The sequence below is a fragment of the Bos indicus x Bos taurus genome, chromosome 22, assembly GCF_003369695.1.
Source record: "Bos indicus x Bos taurus breed Angus x Brahman F1 hybrid chromosome 22, Bos_hybrid_MaternalHap_v2.0, whole genome shotgun sequence".
Taxonomy (NCBI): domain Eukaryota; kingdom Metazoa; phylum Chordata; class Mammalia; order Artiodactyla; family Bovidae; genus Bos; species Bos indicus x Bos taurus.
In genome coordinates this window covers 47,863,108-47,882,159 of record NC_040097.1, presented here as the reverse complement: position 1 = coordinate 47,882,159, position 19,052 = coordinate 47,863,108, and the positions used below count along the sequence as shown (strand labels likewise).

The 19,052-nt window shown below is 40.8% G+C and overlaps 1 protein-coding gene across 4 annotated transcripts in view; it reads left to right on the top strand.

Annotated features, from left to right (window-relative positions):
- The window catches only part of MYRIP (myosin VIIA and Rab interacting protein), a 227,076-nt gene that overhangs the window by 21,771 nt on the left and 186,253 nt on the right, over positions 1–19,052 (top strand). For all 4 annotated transcript variants that reach the window (XM_027522735.1, XM_027522739.1, XM_027522738.1 and 1 more), the window contains exon 2: positions 10,101–10,245. In XM_027522735.1, the coding sequence (XP_027378536.1) occupies positions 10,136–10,245 (110 nt within the window). In that variant the 5' untranslated portion in view covers positions 10,101–10,135. The remainder of the gene's footprint in view (positions 1–10,100; positions 10,246–19,052) is intronic.

Here is a 19,052-nt window from a genome sequence, read left to right as displayed (position 1 = left end):
ATTTAGATGCTTTTTAGTCCTCTTTCTTGCCTAATTGACCTGGCTAGAACCTCTAGTCAGAGAAGGCAATGGCACCCCACTCCAGTACTCTTGCCTGGAAAATCCCATGGGCAGAAGATCCTGGAAGGCTGCAGTCCATGGGGTCGCTGAGAGTCGGACACGACTGAGCGACTTCACTTTCACTTTTCACTTTCATGCATTGGAAAAGGAACTGGCAACCCACTCCAGTGTTCTTGCCTGGAGAATCCCAGGGATGGGGGAGCCTGGTGGGCTTCCGTCTATGGGGTCACACACAGTTGGACATGACTGAAGCGACTTAGCAGCAGCAGCAGAACCTCTAGTACTATACTGAATAGAAGTGGTAAGAGTGACAATCTTGTATTCATGACATTTGAGGGGAAGCATCTATTCATTCACATGAAGTATGATGTTGGCTGTGAGTTTTTGTAGACAGCCTTAATCCAAGAAAGTTCCCTTCTATGAAGCAACTGGCAAGGGATTACTCTCCAAAATATACAGACAGTTCATGCAGTTCAGTATAAAAAAAACAATCCAATCCAAAAAACGGGTGGAAGATCTACATGGACATTTCTCCAAAGACATGCAGATGGCTACGAAGCACAGGGAAAGACGCTCAACATCACTAATTATTAGAGAAATGGACGTCAAAACTACACTGCATTACCTCGCACCAGTCAGAATGGCCATCATCTAAAACCTAAGAACAATAAACACTGAAGGGGATGCAGGAAAAGGGGTACAGGGAAAAAGGATCCTGTACACTTGGTGGGAATATAAATTGGTGCAGACGCTATGAAGGACATATGGAGGCTCCCTAGAAAACTAAACAGAACTACGATACGATCCAGCAACCCCACTCCTAGGCTTATATCTAGAGAAAACCGTAATTCAAAAAGATACATGTACCCCAATGTTCACTGAAGCACTGTTTACAATAGCCAGGTCATAGAAGCAATCTAAATGTCTGTTGATGGAGGAGTGAATACAGAAGATGTGGTAATATATGCAATGGAATATTACTCACCTATAAAAAAGAATGAAATAATGCCATTTGCAGCAACATGGATGAACCTAGAGATTGTCATACTGAGTGAAGTAAGTCAGACAGGGAGAGCCAAATATCATATGATGTAGGTTATATGTGGAATCTAGGATAATGGTGCAAATGAGCTTACTTACAGAACAGAAATAAGAGTCACAGATGGAGAAAACATACATATTGTTACCAAGGGGGAAAGAGGATGGAGGAATAAATTGGGAGATTGGGATTTACATATACACACTACTATACATAAAATAGATAACTAATAAGAACACACCATGTATCATGGGGAACTCTACTCAATACTCTGTAATGACCTATATAGGAAAAGAATCTAAAAAAGAATGGATATAGGTATATGTATAATTGATTCACCTTACTCTACAGCAGAAACACAACATTGTAACTCATCTATTTTCCAATGAAACTTAATTTAAAAAAGAAAGCTCCCATCTATTCCTATATCAGAAAGTGTATTGGATATTATCAAACACGTTTCTGTATTTATTAAGAAGATTATGGGATCTTTGCCCTTTATATTCTATTCACATGCTACATTACATTGATTGATTTTCACATGTTCAACCAACCTTGCATTTGTGCCATAAATCCTTCTTTGTTAGCTGTACCTAATCCTTTTTTGTATGTGCTGGATTTTTGTTTGCTAATATGTTGTTGAGGATTTTTTCATCTGTATTCATAAGGGATATTGGTTTATAGGTTTATTTTATTGTGATATCCTTGTTTGCTTTTCATATCAGGATAATACTGGCTTCTTAAAATGGATTAAGAAGTATTTCCTCCTAGTCTACTTTTGGGGGAAGGGTTGGTGTTAATTTTTCTTTTTTTAATGTTTGATTTTCTTTGTGGAAGCTTTTATTATTAATTCATTATCTTTACTAGTTATAGTTCTATACATAATTTCTATTTCTTCTTGAGTCAGTTTTGGTGAGCTGTCTAGGATTTTTTTTTTCATTTCATCTAGGTTATCTAAATTTCTGGCATACAACTGTTCACAGTATTCCTTTATAATCCTTCTTATTTTTGTAAGGTCAGTATTGACGGCCCTCTTTCATTCTTGGTTTTAGTAATTTGAATCTTATGTTTTTTTTCTTGGTCAGTCTTGCCAAAGATTTGTCAATTTTGTTGATCTTTTCAAAGAACTGACTTTGGATTTTATTTTCTCTGTATTGTTTTTCCATTCCATTGGTTTCCTCTCTGGTCTTTATTATTTGCTTCCTTCTGCTTACTTGGGTTCAGTTTGCTTTCCTTTTTTTTAAAAATCTTTTAACGTAGAAGGTGAGGTTATAGATTTGTCATGGTTCCTTTTTAATATAGGTGTTTATATCTATAAATTTACCCTTAACACTACTTAGCTGCATTCCATAAGTTTTGGTATATGTGTTTTCATTTTATTTATCTCAAAGTGTTTTCTTATTTCTCTTGACCCCTTGGTTATTTATTTTTGTACATTGTTTAATTTCCATATATATGTAAATATACCAAATTTCTTTGTTATTAATTTCTAATTTCCTTCCATTGTAATTAGAGAATATATTTTATATTATTCAATTCCTTTAAATGTATTGAGATTTATTTTACAGCCTAATGTATGGTCTACCTGGAGAATATTCCATGTGTACTTAAGAGTGTATGTTCTGCCGTCATGTAGAGTGTTCTGTAGACGTCTGTAAGAGATATGTAGATTATAATATGGGTTAACTTTTCTATATCCTTGCTGATGTTTTGCTAATTGCTCTATTATTGAAAGTTGATATAGAAATCTCTATTATTGCTGAATTGTCCATTTCTTTTTTAAAATTCTGTCAGTCTTTGCTAAATAGACTTCTTTTAGTATTTCTTGTAAAGCAGGTCAGTTGGTGGTAAAATCTCTCCATTTTTGCTTATCTGGAATGTCTTGTCTTAATTTATCCTTAATTTTTGAAGGATACTTTTCTGGATACAGAATTCTTGGATAATAATCCTTTTCTTTCAGTTCTTTGAATATATCATCTCTCTGCCTTTTGACGTCAATGATTCCTGATAAGAAGTCAACAGTTGATCTTACTGAAGATCCTTGGTGTGTCATGAATCATTTTTCTCTTGTTACCATCAAGATTCTGTATTTTATTTGACTTTTGATTGACTATGATGTGTCTAGATGTGCATTCTTTGAATTTTTCCTACATAGAATTTGTTGGAGTTTCCCAGTTGGCTCAGTGGTAAAGAATCCACTTGCCAGTGCAGGAGACACAGGTTTGACCCCTGGGTCGGGAAGAGCCCCTGGAGAAGGAAATGGCAACCTACTCCAGCATTCTTGCCTGAGAAATCCCATAGACAGAGGAGCCTGACAGGCTCCAGTTCATGGGGTTGCAAGAGAGTCTGACACGACTTAGCAACTAAACAGCAATGAAGAGTTAGTGGAGCTTCCTGAATGAGAAGACTAACAGCACTTTTCATCACATTTGGAAAGTTATCTACCATAATTTATTCGCTATTTTTCTATTCCTTTTTCTCCCTCCTGTTAATATCATTCCCAAGAGAGAGATGTAACACCCCTGATCCAATCAACTATGCCCTGTTGGTATGACCATGTCTTCTCTGGGCCTTTCCTGTGTACAGGTAAAGAATGAGTCTCAGAGAGGGGGCTATTCGTGGCAGGGCTAACACCCTCGAAGGCGAAGGAATGAAAGTGAGTTCTACAGCACCACTTACCCCAAAGAAGTTGCAATGCAAGTACATCTCAGACCACTTGTGCTTTTCTTTCTTTCCTTCCCAAGCCAAGTTCTTTTCTTTCTTTTTTTTTTTACCACCAAATAACAAGAGTCTTAAATGGGACAGCCCTAACATTTTGATTCCTTTGTAGGAGAAATTTCTCTTCAGCTCTAGTCAAGATCTAGCGATGGCCAAAGAGGGAAGCCCCAGCAGTATTCACCCTTTATTGTTTTTAGGACTTTGGATATTCCAAGTTAATCTCTTTACCTCTCTCTGTGTATCAGGTGCATCACACACACAGTGGATTTGTAAAGATCCCAGTAATGCATTTGTCCTTTATCCATCTGTTCTAGGTTCCTTTCTAGAATGTCACTTGTGTAAACACTGACCCTTCATGATGAACTTCCTGTTGTGTGTGTATTGCATATTCTTGGAATGTCTGTTTTGTTTTTTTCATTTGCAAGGTCTGTGCTACCTAGTTTCCTATAGAATTATCTGTATTCTCCCTGTAGTTGTTCTGTTCAAGAACAGTGTAGACAATTCTACCTTTATTTTGGTTTTCTATGTGTAAAGTTGTATCCATCTGCTTTCCTTTTTAAGTCCTCAGCTTCTTCTAAAGCTCATATAACTCTGTAGTTTCCTATGATAATTGCATTTTAAAAACCCCAGCTAAATCAATTCAGTAATTATATTACAGTAGCTGCTGTAGTTTGTCATCATGGGATGGACTTACAGCAATAATTCTCAAATAGTCATTTCTTTGGATGTGAAGAGGCAGTTGTTATTAAAGAAAGAGGTGTCTGCAGACACATGCATTTGACGAATATAGAGTTAAACACAGACTGGCTGTTTAGTGACAGACTTCTTAGAGACTCTGATAAGCTTATATGCACTGTGCATCCCCAAGAGGGCATACAGTGTGAGGCATTCTTCTCTACTTTATTTCATCTCTGAGCTCCTTTCTCAGAACACTCAGAACAGGAACAGTGACCTGAGAAATACATGTTAGGGAAATGGTGATGTAATTAAATCTTGAAGTTTATTAATTTTCTCATTACTAAATCTTAAAATGTATTCTCTCTGCTACCTTCTTATTTGAGTATAAACCAGAGAAATCCAGGAGTGGGAGGACCAGGTCTAAAAGTCAGAGCATCTGAACCAGTTTTGTGTCTGGGAAATCATTTCCCTCTGGGCTTACACTCTCCCATCTGTAAATGAGAGAGTCAAACCTATGTGACCTCTGACTCATGGACGTTGAGGCTTTTCCAGCCCTACTGATGTTCTTTCTCCTATGATGCAGGAAATCTAATTGTGTTTACTGTAAAAAAGGGAAGACGCTTTTGCTATTTCCCCCAAAGGGTTTCTCATTATTCTCTGTCTTATCCATTTACAGCTACTTTGTTTATTTCTCTACAGAAACCATTTATGCCTCTTGAGTCCTGATCACTTAGATTTGATATGATCAAAGTTGCCACTTCTGTCCTGTCCAAACTGGGCATCTTAGAATCTCACTGTGAATTCTCAGAACCCAAAAGCCAGTGAAGTGAAGGGGGCAGACATATCACCTTCTGGGAGACTCCAAAGTGCCGTTATCACCTTTAATGAGGTGTTTTAAAGGGAGACGTCAGTCTGCATTTTCCCTGTGCTCCCTGATGTGTTTCTTCCTGCTCGTGGGGAGACTAGAAGATGGCAACTAAGAAGCCTCCCCTTTCTTGAGCAGCCCAGTGGTGGGGTCTTCTTCCTGATTCACTTCCTCAGACCAGCAGGTACTCCAGGCTCTCTTCCCACCCACATGTGATATGCCCAGCCAGATCTTCTCTCTCCTTCACAGAGGGCCCATTTTGTTCTGTATTGTTTTATCACATTCATTCTTAAAAATAAATATATGTGTTCTTGGCTTTCTGTGCTTTTGAACTTGATATAAAAATGAGTCATACAGTTTGCATGCTGTACATGCATATACATGTGGCTTGCCCCGATGCTGGGAGAGATTGGGGGCAGGAGGAGAAGGGGACGACAGAAGATGAGGTGGCTGGATGGCATCACTGACTCGATGGACGTGAGTCTGGGTGAACTCCGGGAGTTGGTGATGGATAGGGAGGCCTGGCGTGCTGCGATTCATGGGGTCGCAAAGAGTCGGACACGACTGAGCGACTGATCTGATCTGATCTGATCTGATCTGTCTGTCTCAACAGCACGTTTTATTAGAGATTCATGGATGTGGAATATACCTTTAGGATGTTCTTCTTCACTGCAGTGGAGTATTTCATTGGTATGAAACAAGCATATACACTATTTGTTTATCCTTCTTCCTGTTTATGATTGTTTGAGATGGTTTACAGGTTTTACTTATTTATATTTTTTGCTCTTTTGCGTGTTACTGTTACTAATGTTCTTCTGTTAGGATGAGCTATGTGAAATAGGAGTTTTTATAGGTTTTATTTCATATGATTCAACCCAATTCCTGTCTGTTGGTGCATATTTGCAAGATGATGTCTGAGAAATATACCTACAGAAATGCTGAGGTGACTGCATTTTCAGTTTTGAAAATGAGGCCTAATTGTGTTACAAAGAGACTGTACCAGTTTGTAGTCACTGTATCAAAATTGTCCCACCTCCTGGCAACACTGGATAAAGACAGTTTTGGTCTGTATGAAATACACATGTATTTCATACACATGTATGGTTTTAACTGCAATTCTATAACTACCAATGAAATTAGCATCTTTGTATGTGTATCTGCCATGTCTGTTTCTTCTTGTGTATAAAAATGTGGAAGTGACTTCAGAACTGGATGAGGGTAGAGCATGGAAGAGTTTTGAGTTGTATGTTAGAAAAAGTCTAGATTTCCCTTAGGAGACTGTTGGTAGAAAGAAAGAAAAAAAGAAAGAAAGAAAGAGAAGTAGCTCAGTCATGTCCGACTCTTTGCGACCCCGTGGACTGTAGCCTACCAGGCTCTTCCCTCCACGGGATTCTCCAGGCAAGAGTACTGGAGTGGGTTGCCATTTCCTTCTCCAGGGGATCTTCCCAACCCAGGGATCAAACCCGGGTCTCCCGCATGGCAGGCAGACGCTTTAATCTCTGACTCAGCAGCTCACAATTGATCTGCTGTTAGTAGAAATATGAATGTTAAAGGTGATTATAGTGAGGACTTGGGAAGAAAAGAGGAGAGATGGAGAGAAAGCTTCTCTTATATTAGAGAACGCATATATCATCATGAACAAAAAGTTGATAGAAATACGAATCTTCGCGGTGCCTACTGAGGTTTCAGAAAGTAATGAGAGATACATAATTGGAAACTGAAGGAAAGGCATTCTTGGTTATAAAGTGGCAGAGAATTTGGTCTAATGGCGTTCCAGTGTTTTATGTAAAGTAGAACTTGTCAGTGACTATGGACTTGGATAGTTACCTGAGAATTCTAAAATAAGTATTAAAGACTGGTTTATGCTTGCTGCTATAATGAGACGTGAGAGGAGAGAAGTAAACTGAAGACAGAATTGTTCCACAAAAGGAAGCAGAACTTGCAGATTTGGAAAATTCTCAGTATACTCATACTGCAAAAATGAGAAAGTCCGTCTATAGACAGCAAGCGGGGTGTGACTGGACAACCATTTGCTTATGAGATTAGACTGTGGCTCACAGATCCAGTCAACCATTGCAGCAGAAGCCGGAAACAGAGACGCTGTTACCCAGGACAGATCTGTAGATGGTCCTCCTGTCTGATGGCTTGGCCCCCTGAGAACTGTATGGGAAGCTGACAAAGTTTTGGAGAATTTACATCGACAGAAACACTGCCAGCTTAAACTAAATAGAGACAGGATAACTGAGGGAAGGCTGCTGGACTTCTGAGAGGCTACAGGATGGGCCAGTAGAGCTATTTGGCTACCAACATGCATCATCCATCGGGAAAAGGGAAGAATGATCCTGAAGATAAAATAGAGGTCTGCAGGGGTGTCAGTGTCCCCATGGCCTGGGGAGGGCACTGTCCCTCCTCAGTTACTGAGAGTGGGCCACGCTGCTGCGGCTACACCCAGGGCCAAGGGGGTGAGCCCGCCGCCCTGCTGCACTCGGAGGACAGAGCACGGAGCCAAAGAGAGCTATCCTTGAGCCTTAAACAAATGAAACAGAAGGAGACTCATCAATACAGGGAACAAACTGGTGGTTGCTGAAGGAGAGGGGGTGGAGGGAACAGATGAAATCGGCAAAGGGAATTATGAGGCACAAACCTCCAATTATAAAATAAGTCACAGAGATGTAAAGTACACATAGGTATAAAAATATTAAAAATAAACAAATAGTAGATTATGCATGAAAAAATGACAAATGGGGAATACAGTCAATAATATTGTAACAACTTTGGATGGTAACCGGACTTGTGGTGATTATCTCATAATGTATAAAAATATCGAATCACTGTGTGTTACAGCTGAAACTAATATAGTATAGTATGTCAAGTATAACTTAATTAAAAAAAAAACCTAATGGAATTTTCCCTGCTTTCAGACTTACTTGAGATCTAAGCCTTCTTTCTCCTTTCCAACCTCTCCCTGCTAGAATGGAATGTCTCTCCAAATGCCTGCCCTACTACTCTACTCCGATAGCAAATAACTTGTCTGCTTCCACAGGTTCACAAGGGGGAAGGATTTTTGCCTCAGGATGAATCACCTATACCTAATGGAGATGATAATGAGATGAGATTTTGGACTTCGAATTGATGCTGGAATAGGTTAAGACTTTTGTGGCTGTTGGGATGAAGTGATTGTAATGTACATGTGAGAAGGACGTGCTCTCTGGGGGAGGGGGGTGCAAAGGGTGAAGAGTTACAGGCTGAGACAAATTCATATGTTGGAGTCCTAACCTGAGCACCTCAGATTTTTACTGTATTTGGAGATAGAATATTTAAAGTGGCAGTTAAGTTAAAATGATGGTATTAGAGTGGACTCTACTCCAATGCAATTGGTAATCCTTATAAGAAGGAAAAATTAAGACATAGTTGTGCACAGAGGGAACTCCATGGGAAGATACGGGCAGAAGATGACCATCTGTAAATCATGGAGAGGGACTTCAGGAGAAGTCAGCTCTGCCAACATCCTGATCTCAGACTTCTAGCCTTTAAAACTGGGAGAAAATACATCTCTGTTATCTCAGCCAGCTCATCTGTGATGCTGTTACTAGACAGCTGTTACACCTACGTGTATGCCAATGCCACTCAGTCTTGATTAATGTAGCTGTATAATAAAGACATTCAGTATTGAGTGGAGGTGCTAAGAGTGGTCATTCTTGCCTTTTTCCGGATCTTAGGGGGAAACAGTCAGTCTTTCATCACTGAATTTGATGCTAATTGTAGGTTTTTGTTGTTTTTCTTTTTAAAACGCCTTTTATATGATGGAGGGAATATTCTCTAGTCTTAGTTTTCAGAGGGTTTCTATCATGAATGGGCACTGAAGTTTGTCAAATGCTTCTTCTGTATCTCTTGAAATGATTGGATGATTTTTCCCTTTTTTTTCTACGAACGTAGTGGATTACTCTGATTTTTTTACATTGCTTAGATAAAACTCACTTGGTTATGGTATGTAATAATGCTTTTGAAATCTTGCTGCATTGGTTCCACAGATATTTTTGTGGAGAATGTTTGAATTTATGTTTGTGATGCCCTTCAATTCTGGGCACTTTTCTGGAATTATTTAATTTTACCACTGGGTGCAACCATTCACTAAAAATTTTTTTTTTTTTTTAATGTGGTTTCCCATAATTTTTAGATATTCACCTCTGGGGAGGTGTTTCTTTGAAATATATTTTCTGGTGCTAAGAAAATGTCTAAAAGTATTATTTTACTTCTTTTTTTGCAGAAGAGAGTTTATCAATTTCTAGTTTGTATTTTAGTCATGTGATAAAAGCTTCAGGAGATATAGAGGATATTTTTTAAAGTATGATTTTTTTATCGTGCAATTATGTGTAATTACAATTTGAGACTTCAAATCACAGAACTTGAGAAGTTTTGGATATTGTCTTTTGGCGTTTTGCAGAAATTTACAGCAGATCTCATGTACACCTCATTTTATTGAAAAGAATAATTTATCGTTTTTTTTTTTCTAATTTAAGAACTGGGATAAATAGCAGTGTTGATGATCAGTTACTGTCACTTTTTCTCTGCAGCCTTGCTGAAGTTGTCTCTAAATATTTGCTGAGTATGAGAGCAGAGCAGGAAACCACCTTATATAAACACTGTGTTTAATTCTGTTTAATAACAACATTGGTTGATCTTACCCATGGAGAACTATTTTCTTGCCCTCAATTTGTGGTCTTTCCTTTGATTTCTCAGGTCTTGTCTCATCCGTCTGTGTTTGGTATTAAATCATGGGGAGGAAGCTGGACCTGTCTGGTCTGACGGACGATGAAACGGAGCATGTTCTCCAGGTGGTCCAGCGAGACTTCAATCTCCGAAAAAGAGAGGAAGAGCGTCTCAGGTGAGATGCTGTTTTGCGCCTGGGTACATTGAACCACGTGTGGACAAGTGAAACAGGCTTCCTGATGCTCCTTGCTGTCAGCCCTGTGTTCAAAGTGTTTATATCATGTAAACACATGTAAAAAGAATGCCCTTCCCTCCATAGTCACACTGACTGGCTTCACTGCTGGACATCACAATGTCAGCTCAGGAATGTGACTGTTCACACTGGCAGTCAACATTGTTGTTTGGCTGCCTACCTGATACATTATTAGCTGTGGAATGGATGGAGTTTGTGATGACAAGAGCTGCTTTGAGCTTGCTCCTGGCTTTTATTTTCTTGTCCAGGTACTCTTGAAGAATAACCCAAGTGTTATATAAATGGGAGAATTAGACTTATAGCTGTATACTCTTCTGTTAGAGCTCTTGGCTACTATGGCACAGAAAGAGAGCTCTGAACACCTGATTCAAGGAGAATGATCTCCAGGCTGGGATGGGAATACCTGACTCAACCTTGCCCCCTCATTTTATAGAAGGGAAAACTGAGACCCAGAGAGGGGGGCTTCTGACTCCTCTGCAGTTGATATTTTCTTGTGGGATGTTCTTGGAAGTACTGTGCTGCCTAAATTTGGAAGAAGTCACAATGATGGAAATGCGGTCATGTGCTGGGGTTTGTGTGTTAGAACCTGATGGCAAGTCCTCATGAGCTCCTGTCCTCCATAAACTTGTTTTTATGTTTGAATTTTTTTAAGGTTTCTTTTTTCTTTTTTATGTGGACCATTTTTTTTTAAGTCTTTATTGAATTTGTTACAATATTATTTCTGTTTTATGTTTTGGGTTTCTTATTTTTTGGCTACAAGGCATGTGGGATCTTCGTTCCCCAACCAGGGATCAAACTCATATACCCTGCCTTAGAAGATGAAGTCTTCAATACTAGCCTGCCAGGGAGACCCCCACAAACCTGTTATCTCTCAGGATCTCACAGGTTTGTCATGGTACTGTCTCCTTCCTTGGCCATTGAGTTCAAAACCTGTCTTTATAATTCCTCCCTGACTTGGTTCTCACGCAGGCTAGGGCCCGGCCTTGTTACTTCTGCCTCCTCCACATCTCTCCCAACCTGCTTCCAGTCCAGCTTTCATGACTCTCCATCCCAGTCACTGCAGTGACTTCTCCATGATCCTGTCTCTACTTCTCCAGAGTGGTGCCCCAGTTCAGTTCGAATCATGCCCTTTCCCACCCTGCTTAAAACTGACATGGGTTGTTTCCTTTTGCCCTTGGAGTTTCTCAGTCTTTCTGTTTCTGTAGAAGAGTAACCCCCATTTCTTGTAAGCACCCTCGTGTAATTAACTTTATTTCTACCATGTTTTTTCCCATATTGTATATATTCAATACGTGCTTGTTAGATGGAAGACAAGAAATATGTTAAATAGTTGATTTAAAAACCATGTGCCACGATGCTGGATGCTTGGGGCTGGTGCACTGGGATGGCCCAGAGGGATGGTATGGGGAGGGAGGAGGGAGGAGGGTTCGGGATGGGGAACACATGTATACCTGTGGCGGATTCATTTTGATATTTGGCAAAACTAATACAATTATGTAAAGTTTAAAAATAAAATAAAATTAGAAAAAAAAAAAAAACCATGTGCCATAGAAACAGACTATGAATCAATGGAACAGAATAGAGAGCCAAGAAATAAACCCACAGACCTCTGGTTAATCAATCTTCAACAAAGGAAGCAAGAGTATACAATGGGAAAAAAACAGTCTCTTCAGCAAGTAGAGTTGGGAAAATTGGGTGGGCACGTGTAAACTGAAATGAGAACATACCCTCACACTATACACAAAATAAACTCAAAATGACTTAAAGACTTAAATATAAGGTATGGTATCCTGAGATTCCTAGAAGAGATCATACGCAAAACATTCTCTGATATAAATCATACCAATGTTTTCTTAGGTCATTCTTCCAAGGCAATAGAAATAAAAACAAAACTAAGCAAATGGGACCTAATCAAACTTCCAAGCTTTTCCACAGCAAAGGAAACTATAAACAAAATGAAGACAACCTACAGAATAGGAGAAAATATTTGCCAGTGGTGTGACTGACAGGTGTATATTTCCAAAATATACAAATAGCTCATACAACTCAACAACAAAAAAACAAACAACTCAGTTGAAAAACGAGCAGAAGGCATTAATAGACATTTCTCCAAAGAAATAATATAAATGGCCAATAGGCACTTGAAAAGATGCTCAACATTGCTAATTATTCAGTTCAGTTCAGTTCAGTTCAGTCGCTCAGTCGTGTCTGACTCTTTGCGACCCCATGAACCGCAGCATGCCAGGCCTCTCTGTCCATCACCAACTCCCGGAGTTCACTCAGACTCACGTCCATCGAGTCAGTGATGCCATCCAGCCATCTCATCCTCTGTCGTCCCCTTCTCCTCCTGCCCCCAATCCCTCCCAGCATCAGAGTCTTTTCCAATGACTCAACTCTTTGCATGAGGTGGCCAAAGTACTGGAGTTTCAGAGAAACGCAAATCAAAACTACAGTGTGTATGACCTCACACTGGTCAGCATGACCATCATTAGAAAGTCTACAGATGACAAATGCTGGAGAGGATGTGGAAGAAAGGGAACTCTCTTGCACTGTTGGAGAATGTAAGTTGTTCCAGGCACTGTGGAAAGTAGTATTCTCAGAAAACTAAGAATAGAATTACCGTATGTCCAGCAATCCCACTCCTGGAATATATCTAGACAAAACTCAATCCAAAATGATACAAGCACCCCTGTGTTCCTAGAAATGCTATTCAAAATAGCCAAGACATGCAAACAAGTGGAGTGTCTGTTGACAGATGAGTGGATAACACAATGCAGTGCATATATATAATGAAATATAAGAAATGAAATGATGCCGTTTGCAGCAACATGGATGCGACTAGAAGTTAGCGTACTAGGTGAAGGAAGTCAGAAAGACAAGCACCGTATGATATCGCGTATACGTGGAATCTGAAATATGAGACAAACGAACCTATCTACAGAACAGAAACAGACTCTCAAACTTACAGAACAGACTTGTGGTTGCCCAGGGGGAGGGGGGTTGGGCGGGATGGTGTGGATGGGAGGTTGGGGTTAGCAGGTGTAAACTCTTGTATATGGAATGGATAAACAAGGTCCTACTATATAGCACAGAGAATTATATTCAATATACTATGATAAACCATAATGGAAAAGAATAGTTAAAAAGGAAAGTGTGTGTGTGTGTATGTGTGTGTGTATGTATAACTGAAGTCACTTTGCTATGCAGCGGAAATTAACACAACATTGTAAATCAACTACACTTAAAAAATCCCATGTGCCAGACACTGTTCTAGCTATTGGGTACATAACAGTGAGCCAAACGAGCCTTCACCCCATGGAGTTTATATTTCAGAGCTATACTACCCACACTATAGCCATCGACCACACATGGCTTTGTGCGCTTATAATGGGGTGAGTCTGCATTGACTTGCATTATAACTGTAACATACACACCAGATCTCCAAATTTTAGTACCAAAAAATGTAAGCTACCTCATTAATAATTTTTATGTTGACTACATTTTGAAACACCAATTTTTGGATACATGAGGTTAAAGAAGAAACATTAAAATTAATTTTCCCTGCTTGTGTTTACTTCTTTTTTAGTTTGGGTACTAGAAAATTTAAAATTAAACATGTCTCACATTATATTTCAATTGGCTAGTGCTGCCCTAGAGGGAGGGCAGAGAGAGAGGATGTAAATAAATAAAAATATACTTGTATGTATTAGGTGATGAGAGCCACGAAAAAGAATGAAGCGGACAAATGGGGGCAGAGATTGGCTGGGGATGGGCAGGGGGCTCTTTAGTGCATGGGCTGCTCAGGGAAGACCTCTGTGGTCTTGAAGGAGGTGAGGGAGTGCTGGGCTGTTCTCTGGGGTGACATCAAGCAGGGCGGAGGCAACAACAGATGTCGGCTTCTGATTCAGGAATGCCCTCTGTGTTTCCAGAGAAGCTAGAAGGGAGGGAGCTGGGGAGAGTGCAGTGGTGGAACAAAGTCCAAGCAGTATCCTAAGTTTGCACCACACGTAGGAAATCCAGACTCAAAACCACTGCAGTGGGCAAACCTTTCCTTGCCTCTCTGCATTGCCTGGGTTTAGGAGACGTGGAAGAGTCTTGGAAGCTATGATACAGAAGGTGTCTTGGAATTCTTTAATTTTTGCGGCAATGAGCATAAGATTCAGAATAGAATATTTTTCTTCTAAGATTTCAAATTGAATTGTGTTTCTTTTCTCCTGGACAGCTGCTCTTTATTTACCTAATTTCTCCGGTTAGGTTTTTGTGAGGGTAGGTGTCAGGTGTAGAGGTTACACAGTGTTTCTAATGATCTGTTCTTCAGTGCTGACATTAAGTGTGCTGAATATATAGGTGGTGAAAGTGTGAATTAAATGCCCTCAGAACACATGATGGTGAGACAGAGCGGGCAGGGGCTGAAGAGTTCAACACAATTAGGTCACTGAAATAAACTAATGGAAAGACAACTAGAAGACATGAAGCAGTCTGGGTGCACTGCAGTTTCCAGTATTATTATCCATCATTATTTCATTATTACTGATTCCTCATAGAAGTTCCCATAAGGAGGGTCCCCATGTACATGAAGGCACCAAAGCACAGAGAGGTTACAGAGCTTTCTCAGCATCACACAGTTAACTGGGATAAAGCCAATTCTGTTTCCCACATTCTCTGAATTATATAGATGGGATCAAGCCTTTTCAAAACTGTTCTTCAGTGCAAGTAGGAGACTCCTGTCTCCCACTCTCCACCGCACCCTCTAATGAGCAGAGTCACACCACCATTGGGTACATCAGCTCCTGCGCATATACACAGTCAGAGGTCTTCCTATATAACGTGACTCTGTGGGCCCCGTATCACTGAAACTATATGCTGAAGCACTGGGGATGTGGTATATCAAACATCTAATCCCATTAAAGACTATATGTATAGTAGGACAAGTTAGGGGGAAGGCAGAGGACTGGGCAGGCCTGAGAACTGTGGACGTGCAGCAGCAGCAGAGTACGGGGTACTTATGTACAACTTCAATACAGTGTTGATTTCCTTTTCTAGGACACACCATAGTATTAAAGCTATGGATGGAGCACATCAGAGAACAAAAGACATGTTGACCCTGCTCCTTCCTCCAGGTGCTTGGGGTCTAGATGAATCAGGTAAATGTGTAGAAAATACATATTATACTTGATTCATTTTATTCCTTGTCTTTCATCAGATGATTTCATGCAAATAGTAAAAAACAAAATGGTAAAGAACACTGAGATGAAAAGCGCCAGTCCTCTGCTCCATGTTTGATTAGTTTTATCCTTAATCCTGTAGTCCTCCTAGCCTTAAATTTAAATCTGTAAATTTAAAATATGTGGGTATGTTGCTATTTCTTGATGTATCAATTTTAGGTAGTCTTTCATTTTTCTGCTCTGAATAGTGGGGACTTTGCTTACTTACTTAGAGTACTTTACCTTTGGTTTCTTGCTTGTTATTATCTGTGGTTTGGTTTTCTATTGGTCATCTTTCAAATGTACATTTGAAACCTGTCCCGTTCCATGCATGTTCATGCTCCTTTCTTGGTCTGGCAGCACGAGGATTCATATGATGTTCCTACCTTCTGTCTACCACCCCTTCCAGTTTCTTCATCTCACATCTGTCCACGCGGTACCTTTATTCTTATGTATTCAAGGTTGAGGCCATTTGGGTGCTGTTCTGCAAACATAAATGTGAGCCTTTCTTGTTTTATTCAGAGGTTGACACTACTGTTGAAAATCAATAGTCATTATGATTGAAAATGGAGTTCGCTGCTTCCTCTTTCATAACTGCACTGAAATCTGTAGGTGGCTGATTGGTCTCCTCCTTTTCTGTTTACTTTTATGAATCAATTGCATTTGTATTTCCTTGCTGTCATTTTAAATAAGTCTTGGGAAGGCAGAAAGGCCACCAAGTGTTAAGTCTGCCATCTGGAACTCACTGGCCACAGCAACTTCCTTGCTGGTCAGGGCCACAGAGGAGCCTGGGGAGGTGCAGACATAAAGGGCTCCCTGTGTGCAGCCAGAGCATGGGGAGGTGCAGACATAAAGGGCTCCCTGTGTGACCAGAGCATGCTCGGGTCACACAGATGTGGACCTTAAAGGTCCTTCTACTGCTGTTTACCTCGTCGTTAGCTGGAGGGAGCCTGACCTCCAAAACACTGGATGGAGGGGAGTTTCTGATGACCAGCAGGGAACTTTGTGCTAGAAAGAAAAACTCTTGGTGAGATAAGTCACTGAGGCCTTGGGGTTTATTTGTTACAGCAGCATAGTCTAGTATGACTTTGACTAATACAGTTTCTGGGAGCTGAAAGGGACCTTGACTTTATGCCCCGACCCTTAACTTTATAGCTGTACAAGGAGGCTTGTGGGGTGAACACGTTGTTAGTGGGTAGAGCCTGGCCTGGACCCTCGGCTCCTGGTCTTCTGCCATCTCATATACTATAAGACACCTGTGGAAATATCTCCTGACTTACAGTAGGATCATAATTTATACTCTGTGATTTTATATTGTCAGGCACGTTTACAAAGTGGTTTTAAAAATGAGTGTTAATTGCATGGCACTCTGGTGTTCAGACTGAGATGTTTATGAGATAGCCACAGCGTTTAAAATTTCTCATTTAAAATGTGCTGGCCAGAAGCTAGTTAGCATCTGGATAACTTCCAAGGATTTGCTGCTGCTCTAATGGACTTGGTCTGTGGGGGAGCAGGGGTTAGATTTGATGAAATGGTTTCCCGTAATGCGACTGGCCATTAATTCTCAGGGTTTGCTGAACTGAGAGTGTTCTTCTGCCTGCCAAGGACTGCTGGGCTCAGGCAAGGCCAGGCCAGGGGAAGGAAGGGAGGGGAGGATGGAGCGTGAGTGGCAGGGCACTTCCCGTCTAGTCTTTCTCTGAGAGGCTCAGTGCCTGCAACCCAGCAGCTACAGTATGTAAATTCCTCCTCCTTTGGCCTGTGTTAAGAAGAGGATTAATGCACTTGGAGACCTGTTTCTGTCATTCACTTGCTGACATAGCCTGCACCCTCTCTGCACCTCGGTGACAGGGTGTGAGGGCAATCATCCATCCCCCAAGAGTCAGATCTAAGTGTTGTGAGAAAGTAACTAAAAGCTGCCAGGGCGTGTGGAAGGCCCACTGCAGGAAAGCAGAGCATCTCCCTCAATTAGAAAAGCTTTGTGTTTCTAGTCTGTTATACAGAAACCCCTTTAAGGTTCAGTTATGATTTTATTAAATAGAAAGAACACAGAGCTTTTAATGAAATGAGTTAGTGATCTTTCTTCATTCAAAATTCATTTTAAACAAATTAAAATTTTATCACACGAATTTAATTTTTCAAGAAGTTTCTTTTTCAAAAAGTAAAATGCCCTTGCTTTCAGGGTCCCTAGTCTGGACATTTACATTTATGGAATGAATTAACAAACACTCCTAGTCATGTCCTTCTTTGAAGCTGGAGGTCAGATTGCCTTGTCTTCACTCAGTTGGAATACATAGGCCCCGTGGTTTATGAAATTACCATGCATTCACAGAGTGCATCTGTCCTGCACTTCCTCACTGCCCTGGGTAGCCCCGGAGATGCTGCAGGAATGCTGTGGCATTCACCTATCCAGGTGATGCATCTGCTGCAGAGAGGGGGTGCTGCAAGGCAGGATTCCTTCCTCTGCACTGCTGGATCAGGTTGACTGGCCAGTCACCTGGCGGGGCTCCGAAATGACAGAGCCGAAAGCGGGTGCACTCTGTGGTCGAGTGGAAGGGCAGACACAGCTCTGTTTGAGTCACCTTTTGACGGGGAAGGCCCAGCAACGAAGAGACACTGGGAGCAGTCCCGGAGGCTTGTGTAGGGCAGGTGTGGGGACCTCAGAGTGGGACGTGAGTAGGATAAAGAGTATCAATCTCAAGCTATAAGGGACTGCACAGATTTTTTAAATCGCCTTTTTACTTAGTACTGATACTTTTAATAATGAAAAGGTCACATATATTAAATCAAAGCTATTGAATATCCATTCATTTGCTTCAAAATCATATACTGAATGTCAGGAGCCTCCTGGGGAAATGGGAGGGGGATGAAAGGGTAGGGGAGGGAGAGAAAGGTTCACAAAATTAGTAAGTGCCTTAACCCCTGGGGAAAAGTCCAGAAAGTGAACTAAGTCTGATATGAATAATTAGGATGCTATGCAGAGTGAGAAAAACAGACCCAAGGGAATACTTTCATCTTGGAGGTGGGAGGTAGGAGAAAGGAAGGACTTCCTCAAGGAGAGGTGCATTTGATTTGATCCTGGAAAACAGACAGGATTTTTAAAGTGGATTGAAACAAAGGTCTGGGCGGCAGGGAGCACCCTGTGTGTTACTCACTCTGTCGTGTCTGACTCTTTGCAACCCCACGGACTGTAGCCCACCAGGCTCCTCTGTCCATGGGATTCTGGAGAATACTAGAGTGGGTTGCCAGGCCCTCCTCCCGGGGATCTTCCTGACTCAGGGATCGAACCCAGGTCTCCCTCATTGCAGGCAGGTTTTTTTTGTTGTTGTTGTTGTTTTTTTTTTTTTTTTTTTTGCCATCTGAGCCTATTCCCTCTGCCAGGAATGCCAACAGGATAGAAAAAAGGACATGTTTCCTCAACCCAATCAGGACCTGTGGTGGGGGGCAATGGGCGAAGTGACTTGCCAACAGTTCTTTCTGCACCACAGCTAATCATGTGGAATAGAGTGTGGTGTTCCAGGAATATGA